The 12,394-nt window shown below is 54.1% G+C and overlaps 4 protein-coding genes across 4 annotated transcripts; 1 reads left to right on the top strand and 3 right to left on the bottom strand.

Annotated features, from left to right (window-relative positions):
• Nucleotides 1–409: 409 nt before the first annotated feature.
• BDP81DRAFT_446334 (uncharacterized protein) lies at nt 410–2,019 on the bottom strand (the record flags this gene model as incomplete). Its single annotated transcript, XM_060592050.1, has 2 exons — nt 410–1,464; nt 1,500–2,019. The coding sequence occupies 2 exons, from the start codon at nt 2,017–2,019 to the stop codon at nt 410–412; spliced, it is 1,575 nt and encodes a 524-aa protein (XP_060450048.1).
• A 1,682-nt stretch (nt 2,020–3,701) lies between these two features.
• BDP81DRAFT_418914 (uncharacterized protein) lies at nt 3,702–5,205 on the bottom strand. Its single transcript, XM_060589727.1, has 4 exons — nt 4,731–5,205; nt 4,631–4,646; nt 4,339–4,475; nt 3,702–4,288 (listed from the first exon to the last, which is right to left on the bottom strand). The coding sequence occupies exons 1-4, from the start codon at nt 4,952–4,954 to the stop codon at nt 4,147–4,149; spliced, it is 519 nt and encodes a 172-aa protein (XP_060450047.1). The 5' UTR covers nt 4,955–5,205; the 3' UTR covers nt 3,702–4,146.
• Nucleotides 5,206–5,695: 490 nt separating this feature from the next.
• BDP81DRAFT_390699 (thioredoxin-like protein) lies at nt 5,696–6,278 on the top strand (the record flags this gene model as incomplete). Its single annotated transcript, XM_060587444.1, has 4 exons — nt 5,696–5,781; nt 5,943–6,049; nt 6,120–6,152; nt 6,220–6,278. 4 exons carry the CDS (start codon nt 5,696–5,698, stop codon nt 6,276–6,278), a joined length of 285 nt encoding a protein of 94 aa, XP_060450046.1.
• A 4,301-nt stretch (nt 6,279–10,579) lies between these two features.
• Nucleotides 10,580–11,410, bottom strand: BDP81DRAFT_504836 (uncharacterized protein; the record flags this gene model as incomplete). The annotated part of the gene is made up of 1 exon (XM_060595634.1): nt 10,580–11,410. A coding segment is annotated over one exon (831 nt), but the record flags the coding sequence as incomplete, so codon positions are not given.
• Between the last annotated feature and the right edge of the window lie 984 nt (nt 11,411–12,394).

Below are 12,394 nucleotides of genomic sequence, written 5' to 3'. Positions count from 1 at the left end.
TGTCGTCGTTCGGAAAAGGTCTGCGGAATTTCGGGGATAAACGGTCATGTTGAGAGGATTGAGGGTGGACGTCCGCAGAACGCAGAGACATAGAACAAGTATAAGTAGAGAATTGACCCGAAGTACAGAATGCATCTAGACTCGTGACGTTGTCCCCTGATAGCTCGCTGAGTGACCGTGATAGGTTTCCAAGTTCTGCTCGAGATTATGATCCGAATGAGGACTTAACCATATAAGATACCACTTGTCGACATACACGTAAAAAGGATAATGGCCTTTCCGCTGGCACGAAGTGCAACGCATTTGACCTGCGCGATCAGGAAGCTAGGGACAATGTAATCACCCCAGTCCATCCCAGCCCAAATAGCCCCCACCATCCAAAGCATGCCGAGAATCACATCCTCCTTCCTCACGCCCTCCCAACAACACCCAACAACTCATCGACAACCACTCCCCTAAAAGCCCGATCCAACCCACAACTACCTCTCGCACCAAACACACTCTCGTCTTCATCCTCGTCCTCACCGCCGCCTCTTCCTTCTCCTTCACCCTCCATGGCCGAAAACGTCATAGCCAACTGCCGCGGATCCAACGCCGCCCTGACGGCAGCCGTATACCTCCCTCCCATAACCGCATTCAACCTCCCAAGATGCTCCGCCGCGGCAACAGCACCGCCCAAAGACGAGGCCGTAGACGCAGAAGCAGACGCAGAAGCAGACGTAGCCTCCGCAACGGACCGCCCCAGCCCAATCTCCAACAACAACACCCCCAACGCAAGTATATCCCTCCTCTTACCCTCCTCCAGCGCCTCCCCCCCATCACCGCGATCCTCATCACCGCCACCAACCCGACACCGCCTCACCTCCCCCTCCTCAAACCCAGCCCCAACAAGCAACGGCACCGACACCTTGGCCTCATACTCCCCGCCTCGCACCCCAAACCACACATTCTCAGCACACACGGCGCCATGCACCCGATCAACAGCATGAAGCTCGCTCACCGCCCTCGCAAGCTGTCCCGCAAACCGGATCTTATCCGACAGGATCCTCGCCGCCGCCTCCCGCCGCCCGCGCGTGAAGTGGCCCGCCGGCGAGCCGAGGTGCTCCGACAGTCTGTGGATCTCGGCGCGGCGACAGCCTTGCAGCGGGGAGGCGTCGTAGATATACTCCAGACGCTGCTTCCGCTTCCTGTCCTGATTCTGGTCAAAGACCCGGAAGCCCGTGCAGCGGAGGAGATACGGCGACCGGACGGCGTGTAAGAACGTAGCGAGTTTGAGCGTTTTGCGGCATATATCGGCGTCATCCTGCAGCATAGCCCTCGTCTCGACAATGGTGTTCGCGTCGCGGAACCGCAGGCACGAGGCCGAATTCGATGCGCCGCCGTCGGCGGCTCCGTCAACGTCAAGGGCACCACACGTATCGTCGTTCGCGAGGAGCAAACTCGCAATCAAGGGAGCATCCCCCTCTGGATCCGAATCTGCCAGATATCGTGCTCGAGACCCGGGTCCCGCCCCACGGCTATATCGCGCAGCTGGACGGCGCGCGTGTCCCGGCTGAAGAGGTCCTGGTTGAGCACGCGCTTGATGGCGAGGACGACGTCGGCGCGGATCTCGTCGTTAAGGGCTTTCAGCTGCCTGTGGGTTTCAAGGAGGAGTTTCGGGTATTGTGGGCTTGCAAGAGATGCCTCTTCCGCCGCCGCCGCCGCCGGGCTCTGTTCAAAGACGCGGAGGGTCTCGTTGGCTCGTCTGAAGGAATATCTGCAAATGTTCAGGTCCGCCGGGGCGAGGCGGCGAAACGTGGTTGAGGTCTCGAGATGGCAGATTTGGTCGTTGTAGATGAGTCTGTGTAGCGCGGTTGTGCGGTGTAGTTCGGATTGGAGCTGGTTCATCTGTCTTCGCGTCTGTAACTGGATCGTCTTGGTAGTGTTAGCCAAGTCGACTAGTTTACGAGCAGTCTCCTCGGCTCTGGAAACCACCTCTCCCAAACCAGTGCTGCCATCGTTGCTATTGCTATTCACCATGTCTGCGTCGCTATATCGAGTACATCAAACTTGTTGACGAGCACATCAACGGCGCAACAGCGGGTTGTTATACATAACCCGGATCCATGTTGGAGGGTATCCGAACACAACGGTTCACTTTCCCGGTTCCGGGGGGGGGGTTCCCACAGTCGTCGAACCGGCACCATGAACGTTACCTCGGAAAACACACGCAGCAGACAAGAAAAATTGCGATACGGTAACTGAATCGGGTTTCAAGAATCAGATCCTGCCCGACTGGCGGCACACGTAGATCTCTGCGGGACACCGAGTCGTAAATCATGCCATTGTTGCAGACACTCAGCTTCCAACGACTCGTCTTGTGGTTTGGCTTTTTTTTGGCCATCCAACAAGGGTCTCTCCCCCTCCTTCCTTTCCATTTCAGCCTTGCTAGGTTCCTTAATGGAGAGGGGACCGCCAGGTGTTCGGGGACGAAGCCAACCTCCCGGAAGGGGGTCCATGACATCACACCCGAGAGAATGCATATCATCGGCTTCGAAGGCCGAAATACTGGCTCCGACGCAGTAGTTTTATGTGACATACGTGAAGGGGACTGAGGGGGGTTCGGGAACTAGACATGTCGTTGCGGGCCAACGATTCAAGCGCTTAACAGCTGTATCATACGCCAAACGATCCAGCAATGTTGCCAGCATGGTGTGGGCAACCCTATTCCAACCACCACGTGAGCTGGTCCCATTCATTGTCGAACAGAGACCCTGGCCTGAGTGATCTCAGATGTTGATTATGGGTACGGAGTACGGGTATGCAAGCTGAAAGTCAGTTGGAAAAAGAAAACGTTCCCAGCTGCCTATGAAGTACGGTGAAAGGCCCCTGGGGTACCTTTCGCCTGGGACTGATGCGTCACTTGGCGTATCTTAGCTGCTCGTATCGGCCAAGTTCCGCATTCACAATTCCCATCTTGCCCTCATAGCCCCATGGTGTTAGTCTCAGGCGGTCGCAGCGGTGTGTGTGTGTGACAGAGACAGAGAGAGTAAGAGAAACAAAAGATGAAGAGGCATTTCGACATAAGCGATGTAAAGCCAGGGGTTTCATGACATTAGGGCAGGTCGGCCGAGCTCACTGGTCTTCGGCGGCCACGCCGATTCGGGGAGCCTAGTAAAAGTCCCCTCAAATTAGGCCCGTTGATAGGACCTCTGAACGGATTCCCATATGCCCGCATATGCAGCTGACCCTTTCAGGCATGTAGCCCATCTGGGAGTCCGACGTCCTATTGATATCGTCGTGGGCGGGGTCAGTTTTTGCTGCCTGAGCAGCTCGCCACTTCAAACAAAACGATCTGGCATCCTAAAATTCCCAGAGAAACGCCCTTGCCGAAGATGTCGTCGGCGTTGGAACTTGGTACCTATGCAGGGGGGGGCTCCCGCTCCATACACGGCCCGGTCACCAAGTTCTCGCATCGGCCAAGTTGTATTGCATGGGTTCGAGCTGCTTATTAATAAAGTGATATCCCACAGAAAGAGGCCGGGCCGGATCTCCTTGCTCGAAATCAGGGTTCGATCAAGGCCTCGACTCTTGGTTGAGGGATCTTGCGTGGGGGTTCCTAGGCGGATATGTCGCACAAAGCTCGAATGACACAATGGCGCAGATGTCTCGGGATTCCGTCGAGGATCCATACTGGCGGTACGCTGGTCAAGCTGACTATTGAGCCGTCTCCTAGTCACGTTACTCCGCGGGGAAAAGCGGAATGCTACCGCGGGGACCCATTGGGCGTTTCCGTATGGATAAACTCTTCGAATGAAGCACATACAGTACAAGGACTATAACGCATGATTCGGGTCAAGAACGTGGTTCGCTTCTTTCTCCTTGCAGTCTCTTGGGCCGTGAAACATTGGCCTTCTTGTATATCGAATTAGAAAAAGGAAGTGTCTAGAAACCAGATCTGGGAAGCGTGACGTGTCTGATGCACGACATGACATGACAGGGTGGGTAGTCCGATGCGCTCTGCGCCGTCTCCTCTTGCCTCCGCGACTGTCTCTGGATCGTGGCCGCAGCTGGTACGTCAGTTTGGAACCATACTGCAACTTTACCTCGTACCTCCCATGGACCCCTTATTGTACCCCACTTTGCTCGGCATTTGCGATTCTAGGTCTAGGAAGACACGGCCTCCTTAACGTCCTCCTTGACGTCCTTGGCCAGGTCGCCAACGCTCTTCTGAGATTGCTGCCACATGAGGATACGGGAGCACTGGACGACACCGACAACACCGAGGAAGAAGTTGACAGCAGCAAGACTAGAAAGGTTAGTTGACGGTTTCCCTTTGTGAGACCCTTCACGACGTACAGGTAGTTCTTGGGCTTGATGACGAAGCACCAGCGGGTCCAGATGATACCAGTAGCCGTCAGGGCACCGTTCTGGGTGAGAGACAGCTTCTCGGCGGGACGGGCAAAGTCGGCAACACCGGCAAGGACAAGAGCCCACTGTGTGTTGTGTCGACAGTCAGCATTCGTCCCATGTAGGTATTCCCAATTCTTCCGGGTATTTCTTCCTCCGGTCTATATCGACCTCCGACATCGCGACCGGACACCTGCAAGGGAGATATCCGGAGGTAGCTTCAGCGAGCAGGACTTCATACCTTCATAACAGGGGCCCTGTAACCATCGGAGTCAGCGGATATGTTTACAGAATACCATCCGAAGCGTTCTTCCATCGCATCTGAGGGACAGTCTACTCACCAGAAGTGCACCGTCTTGATTCCGATGGGGCTGTCCCACATGCGCTTGAACCAGCTGACCTGGGCATCGGCGGACGCGGTCGAGCTCTGCCATCTTTTGGAGCTCTCACGGAACTGGGCGCGGAATTGGGAGGTACGGAAAGCGTTGCGGATCTGGGCGCCGGCGAAGACCTGCTGGCGGAACGCAGGGCGCGCGGCCTTGAAGAAGTTGTTGGTGGGGGCCATCGTGACGGACTTTTGAAAGCTAAGCTTTTCTTTTCGTGTGTATATGTCGTCGGAGTCTCGGATTCGGAGGATCGATTGAGAAGTGATCTCAATTCACGCGAGAGTGTGGGTTGTTTGGAGCGGAGAGGGTTTTCCTTTCGACGAACGCACGGGAGGGATGGAGGGCAGAGGTTGAGGCGAGGTTGAGAGACGCAGATGCGTTGAGATTTGGGACGTCCGAAGATGAGCGGGCAGCTTTTCTTGGGCCGGGAGCGCGAGTGCATACGGTGCACTGGGAGGTAGGCGCACGGCAGCTCTCAGCGAGCAAACAGCGACCGCTAACCGGAGTTAAGCGGGGACAACCCGTCGAAGGGGAAAAAAAAGTAGACGGGGGAAGCACTGACCAGGCCGACCTTTCCTTCTCAGTTTCCATACCGTGGCACCGTAACACCTTCGCACCTTACATAATACTTGTCTGTTCCTTCGTACCTCAAAAAACAACGGTCCCTGAATTGTGCATATTCATAAATCCATAGCTCCAAGTCTCCCACCAATCAGAAATACCCAATTAGACCATTTATGCCCATCCCGAGTTCCCGACAGTCTTATGCAAATTCCCAGACCCACCTCGAACCGCGAGCATCTCGTCAACTTCAATCCTCGCCAGTCCACCAGCAAAAGAGGCTCCTCCAATCGATCCGAATCCCGTCAATTGACCCTACCGCCGCCCGTCCGCACCTCCTCCGCGCAGCCCCAGCCACAATGTCGAGCAAGTACGCATTCACAAAGGCCCTCAAGGAGGTGCGCTTCCTCTTCTGCCAGACGGGCGAGCACAGCGCCGCGACCCGGTACGTTTTCCTCCACTTCCCCAATCACGCTCAGCACACAAACAGCCCGACCTCGGAACCTCCCGACGACGACACCGCCGCCCGCATCACCTCTATCCGCCACTGGCCTTCGCTGCCGCACCACTAGAGATCCCCAAGTCGCTAACCACCCCTCGCAATAGCAACTTCGTCGCAAGAGCCTACCCCACGATGAAGAAGAACAACCCCCAGACTCCCATCCTCATCCGCGAGGCCGCCGGCACGCTACCCAAGATCTACGCGAGATACGGTTAGAACCTCTTCCCAATGATCCAAAACAACAACAGAGTGCTGACGAAATGCTCTCGTTGAAAAAACAGAATTCGGCGTCGAGAAGAGCCAATCACTGGAAGGTGAGACCATCTCCCCTCCCCAAAGGTTCCTTTAAGAACGCTCAGTAGCTAACACGCTCCATGCAAGGCCTGTCGGACAAGCAGATTGAGGACACAGTTACGACCCTGGTCAAGAACGGCGCATAAAGGTATAAACCCGGGCGGGAGCAATTGAATGAATAGACCAAAACAAGAGCCTTGTATCATCACCATGTCGGGAATGCCGAGCCGAGTGCTGTATTGAAACTGGATTCAGCGAGCTGCCGATGAGTGAACTAGGCGCCGTAGTCACAATTTCGGGATGATTTGTGTTTCCGGGGTACAATCCCTACGACCAGACGAGGCTCTGGGCGAAAACGACTTCACTCCAGATCAACTGCGACGCGGCCAACGTCCAACCAAGTATTCAAGCAACCCACGATCAAGGAGGAAATCTTCCGAGCAAGGTTCATTCTATTTCTGCGCAACTATTAGGCCACAAGCACGAGCCATGGGTATCACTCAAACACAAATCCTTCTCAGGGAACCAATCTAAATCCTCCCCATCAACTGCTTCCGGGTCACCTCCCCAACAGGCTCTCCAATTTACAGAAAAGCTTTTCGTCGACCCTGTGCTGTCACATCTTCTTCCATCTTCCGTCTTCCGTATTCCTTCGTATCGCGCCCAAATCACTTCCCTCCAAACACAGAACATCCTTCTCTAATGCTTGCCGCTGCCCTCTTTAGGGAGCGGGTCGGAGGATGTCTTGTCCTTGGTCTTATCCTCACTGCTAATGTTGCCGGTAGGAGGGATGTTGCTGTTTCTAACAGCAGTTGATGTTGCACGCGCTTTGCCCCAGACGCTGGTCGCAGGTAGGCCTGAAGCGGGCAAGGGGCCAGGTGGCAGGGACGGGAAGTCATCTCTACTGGCAACAGATAGCTTTCTGCTGTGCGTTCCAGAGGCATTTTGCGGACGCTGGCCGTGAGAGTGTCCTCGAACATTCTGCTTCTTAGGCGAGGGGTTGCTCTTCTCGGGTTCTTGCTTGCCGTGTTGCTGTTTTTTCTTGCTAGCGCCCTTCTTTGGACGCTGTTTGTGACCGTTGCCACTGCTTGCATTTGACGTTTGTGAGACGGAGGTGTCGCCGTCGGCGGGATGGTCCTTCATCTTCCCCATATTTTCGGAGGCTGGCTTTGGTGCGCCTTCATCATGAGTGGACGCTTCACGAGTTGTAGAATCCTGTCCTTTGTTGACGCCGTCTCCAATACCAACTTCCTGACACTCTTTAACCTTGTCTTTGGGAGGCGTTGGCCCAGGAGTGAGAGTACGAGATGTGGCCGACGAACTGTGGGAGAAGTTGCGTTGATGCTGGGGGTTCTTCACTGGGATCGGTACCAATGGGATTGGCGCCAGCTTCACTCTATAAACAACAGGGCGCGGTGCAGGTGACACAAACTCTTTTGCTTTAGGGTTGAGTTGCATGGTTGACTTTGACGCCGCCTCGCTCTCGACCGCGGACATTTCTGGGGAAACCCTCGATTCAGGCGTCCTAGCTGACGATGGAGTTGCCGGAGTCGATAAGACCTTGGGCGAGCTGTTGTCGGAACGACTCTCCCGAGCTGTGCTGAAGCTCATCTGTGAAGTACTCGCAGCAGATAGAAGACCGCCGTCAAAGACATGGGCTTCCTTCAAGACGTTGGCTGCTCCGGAAGCAGAGCCTTCCCGTACTGCAAGGCTCAGCTGGGTCGGGTGCTTTCTGCGATTCTTCGGCAGCCGAAGTGAGCCGCCAGCATTGGCTCGGAAATTCTTGCTGAGCGGTTCCGGCAGACTGGACTTCCCCGAGGATGCTTCTGTCTCAACAATATCCTTGGCCTTCGAGATGATGTCGGCCGTCTCTGATGCGCCAGTCTGCATTGCCTTCGGAGTGTGAGGAGTATCGTCATCGGTGGCCTTAGTCGAAGTGTCGCCAATGGGATGAGACTCATCTTGGCTTGCTGACGTCGGCTTCTTCTTCTTCTTCTTATTTTTCTTGGCCTTCTTCTTCGAAGCGTCTTCAGTCATGATGGTCAATGGGACCCCTTGAGCTAACCCCGCATCGATCAAGCTGTCCAGTGCATGTCCAGACTTCAATCGAAGGCTATCGCTGGGCCCATCCTCGTCAGGGAACGAATGATTGAGAAACGAAGAGCTACTTCTTCCAGGCATGTGGGGCACCACGTCGAAGACTTCGACACTGCTGGTATCTCTGTGAGAAAAGACCTTCCTGTACTTTCCCTTGCCATACGTGGGACTTTGTGTAAGAGGTTCAGGGGCTGTAACTCCCTCTTCCAGGACAGACGAGACATGAGGTACAACCTTCGTGGACTCTTCAGACGGTCTCTGGTCACAAAGAGCATTGGATTTGTTTTTCTTGCCACTGATAGGAAGGGGGCTCTTCTTGATCGGAGAGGCTACCGATTCGCTGTTTTCTGGAGTAAAAACAGCCTTTTCAGACGAGTCAGATTCTCCATGTGCTTCAGTGGCCGTGGAGTTCTTGGTCTGTTTTTGAGGGGTCGCGGGCAAGTTGATGACAATGGCTTTGCATGGACTGTCGGAAATCCGAGGGCTGTCTTGCTTAGTTGTCTTCCCTCCATCAGGAATTACCTCCTCGGACGGCGGCTTCGATTGCGACTCGGCTTCACTTGACTTTTGCAAGGCTATATCCGCAGTCGGCTGGGCTTGTGTCGGCTTGACGTCTTCGGGCAGTTCAGATTTCTGCTGCTGCAGGGCGACTTGGTCTGTGGTGGGCATTGAAACCGTTGAATCAGGCGCCGCTTCGGACCGAGAACACTGTGCTGCTTTGCCCTGAGGCTTTGGTGGACGAGGAATCATGTACTGCTCCAAGGAAACTACGTGTGATCGAGAGTCGATACGAGCAGACATGGACTGTCCCTGGGTGAATGGAATCTGGCTGCCCATCCGAGGAGGCTGCTGGGACCCTTCGTACTGGTTCGCTATTCTGTGCTGTTCATTCGCCTCCCGGCCGGTCTTGGAATACATCAAGCTTCCATATCGGGTATGGTGAATAGGTCGAGTCTGCAGCATACACTGAAGCTCTGCGCACTCAATTTCTTTTGCGCATGCAATCTCAGTGATCCGAGATCCGTCTTTGAATCTAAATGAGAGCATCTTGTGTCAGTAGGACTTCAAGCCTGAACGGGAATGTTGCTAGTTACCTGACAAAAAAGTTAGGGTACTCTCTCTGGTCCTTGAGAGCCAACCTGCTAACTTTCTCGACCTCTCCCCACCGGGACATCACAACCTGGACCTTCTCGGACAGGTCATCTCTGATCAGATGAGAGGTGAGCTGAACGAAGACAGAACGCTCTCGAGCCTCGCAAGAGGGACACTCGCAAGGCGTGTAGGCCCATTTGTTATCAACCAACTTTTCATGTTGATTCGTGCAAGTGAAATTTTGTCTTGACGCGGAAGAACGAGATAATGCGCGTGAACGATTTTCCTTGGTTGGGGAGCGACGGAAAACAGGCCCATGAATTGAGTCGTCTGCATTATGGACCTTCTCCCATCCTTTTGATTCGCCACGGGGGCGCTGATGATGTTGATATGGGCCATGCGAGTTAGATGCTGCTCGCGAGTTGAACCCTGTTTCAAATCGTGAGGGGCCCATTGGCGAGCATCGGTCGGCTGCTTGACCAAAATGGGGGTTCGTCGATGCGTTCCGCTTACTGTTGTGTCTCTGGAAGGGAACTGGCTCGGGTGCCACTACAGGAAAAGCAGCAGATTGAGCACGAGGTACACCGCACATGGGAACAGAGCCCGGCATTTGCGCCGCACGGCCAGCGTTGTTGAACCGGCTGTCATTGGGTCTTTGGGGAGACGGGATGACTTGTGAAGGCGGGCCGCAATGGCGATTTGCAGGACCAGCAGGAGGTACCAGAGGTCCATGAGGGGATCCAAGGGGACCAAGATACGGCTGAGGCGTTCCATGAGGCCCTGTTGTGAACGGTGTGTTGAATGGGTGGCCATCGGGTCTAGTGGTATGAGGATAGAAGGTTGATCCTCCCGGTCCTGCATTTCCACCTCTGGATATCGGGGCTTGATTTGTTTGCGCAAAGTTGGGGCGCAAATTACCAGGCACCTGACGAGACTCATCACTAACGATGCCATGACTTGCCGAAAAGATCTGCTGTTTGTCCGCTGAGATGCCTCCGGGGTAATTGATGCGGTTCGCAGCAGTAGCAACATCTCGATGAAGGTGGTCGACTTGATCTTGCCGGGACGTGCCGCTCACGATCAATGGCTTCGGAGGAGAGGTTCTGGCGGCCGGGCTCAGTTGGGACAGCGGGGAATCGGTGCTGCCGATCGCCAGTTTCGGTGTTGTCGATGCTGGGGCAAGTCCACTAGGAGTATCTTGAACGGGTTGGCCAGCTAACAAGGTTAGGTTAGACACGATTTCAGCAGGGAATAGAGTCGACTCACCAAGCCAATGCTGCAGTGTGCCTTCTTCCCACTGGAACCCGAGGCTGTTTTGCGGGTACGGGGCCGGCTGAGCCCACGGCTTGCCTTGAAGCTGGTCATGTCGAAACTTCAGAGCATTGCGGACAAGATCCATGCTGACGGGAGGCAGTCCCTGGAGATCGACGCGGTCATCTGAGCTCAGAAGATTGAGAATATTGCCGTGCAAGTCTTTGAAGTCTAGCAGCTTCTTCTTATTCCCGCTCTTTCCAGCCCATTCGTCGCACCAGTGGCCGACTTCCGCCAAAATCTCCTGATGAAGGTTGCGAACGAGACATTGATTTTCGTGGTAGAGATGAAGCATGAGGTTCCACAGGTTCATCGCGCCTTGGAAGTAGATGTCATAGCAGTCGAAATAATCGTACAGATCTTCCCAGTATTCCAGCTGCGGCATCGACTTCATGTGGCTCCAATGCTTCTTCCGGATGGCATTGGCTCTCTCCTGGAGCTCTTCAGCGCTCCACAAATCAATCTGGCGTGCTGAGATGACATGGCTGAGACCGCGAGTGGGAAATTCGCCATTGTTGGTGCTAAAAATAGCCTTTATCTCCTTCGTAGGCTGGTTGTAGAAGGCGGTCGGAAGGTTGTCTTCGATGTAAAGTCTGGGCGTCTCTCCTTCCTTGGTACCAACCATCTTGTAGCCGTCGGGAATGCCGTTGGGGTAGTAATGAGAGGAGGAGTTGACAGGCATAGAGTTTGCCATCGTACCGCGACCGTCGTGATCGTTGTTCATGGGGAAGCGCTGATCTTGGAAGGAGCCAGGTCCTCCATGGTTGTTTGAAGCCATACTGCAAAGCTGCGTGTATCCAACGTCGTTTGACAACGGGATGGTAGGCTTGCAGTAATGGGTTCAAGGGCAATGGAAGTAGAGAAGATGAGGATATTTCTGATGGCGATTTTGGAGTAGAAGAGGGATTGATTTGGTGGTGGGAAGGAAGAAGAAGCGATGAAGTGGGTGTTGTTGATGTTGTTGTTGGGACGAAGAGGGAGGGAAAAGTGAAGAATTCACAAGGCAGGTGAAGGGTACCAGGAGCAGGGAGGTAGGAGGGGAGGATGTAGGTGCCCAAGAAGTGTGTTGGGAAGGAACCATGAGCGGGTGCACCTTCCTGTAGAATGAGGCTGGCAGTAGCGTCGACCGGATGAGTGAAATATTCAGACATCGAAGGTGACACCTTTGAGATGGTGAAGTGGAGGATGCCGGACTCAGGCAGCAACACAAATCCTGGTTGCTGTATTTCAGCAAGCATACTTGATAAAGATCATGTACAGCAATGATGTGAGCCTCCTGGGCCCTCCTTTGGTAGGTGATTCCTACCTGTGATGATTTGTAGGCGTGATTTGCTACATACGTGGGTAGCCAGAGTCTTCTGCTATCCCTTTCAGAGGGACTTGACATCAAAAGAGCCAAAGGTCTCTTCTTTCAGCCGTGCATTGTCTTTTCCATAGTCAACAAGTTCCTTATCGTAATGTCCTTAGAGACAAACACTGCTTACTCACTTGATCCCGATGAAGATGATATGGATACTGCAGCACACTTCCATGGAGTATCAGTACTCTAGTTGAATATCGTTAGTCCTAGCAAAGTGAGGTAACGATATTTGCATGTGAAGTGAGCCTTTGCTCAACGGCGTGACTATAGGACTCTAGTACTCATCGGAAGTTATCTAAGATCCTCGTCTGATAGCTACCAACAGATTGATAGCAGTCTACGGAAAGAACTGCTGACTGATACTGGGCCTAATGGAATCATTGGACGACATTTCGGACGACA

The sequence above is a fragment of the Colletotrichum phormii genome (assembly GCF_030913505.1).
Source record: "Colletotrichum phormii strain CBS 102054 chromosome Unknown BDP81scaffold_3, whole genome shotgun sequence".
Classification (NCBI taxonomy): domain Eukaryota; kingdom Fungi; phylum Ascomycota; class Sordariomycetes; order Glomerellales; family Glomerellaceae; genus Colletotrichum; species Colletotrichum phormii.
The sequence above is the reverse complement of the archived record's forward strand: the minus strand, read 5'-3'. Positions and strand labels throughout refer to the sequence as shown.

Coding starts and splice junctions, on each gene's coding strand:
- BDP81DRAFT_418914 (XM_060589727.1), bottom strand. CDS start 4,954: ATGGCCCCCACCAACAACTTCTTCAAGGCCGCGCGCCCTGCGTTCCGC. Junction 4,289..4,338: donor ATCAAGCCCAAGAACTACCT/GTACGTCGTGAA, acceptor TAACCTTTCTAG/TCTTGCTGCTGTCAACTTCT.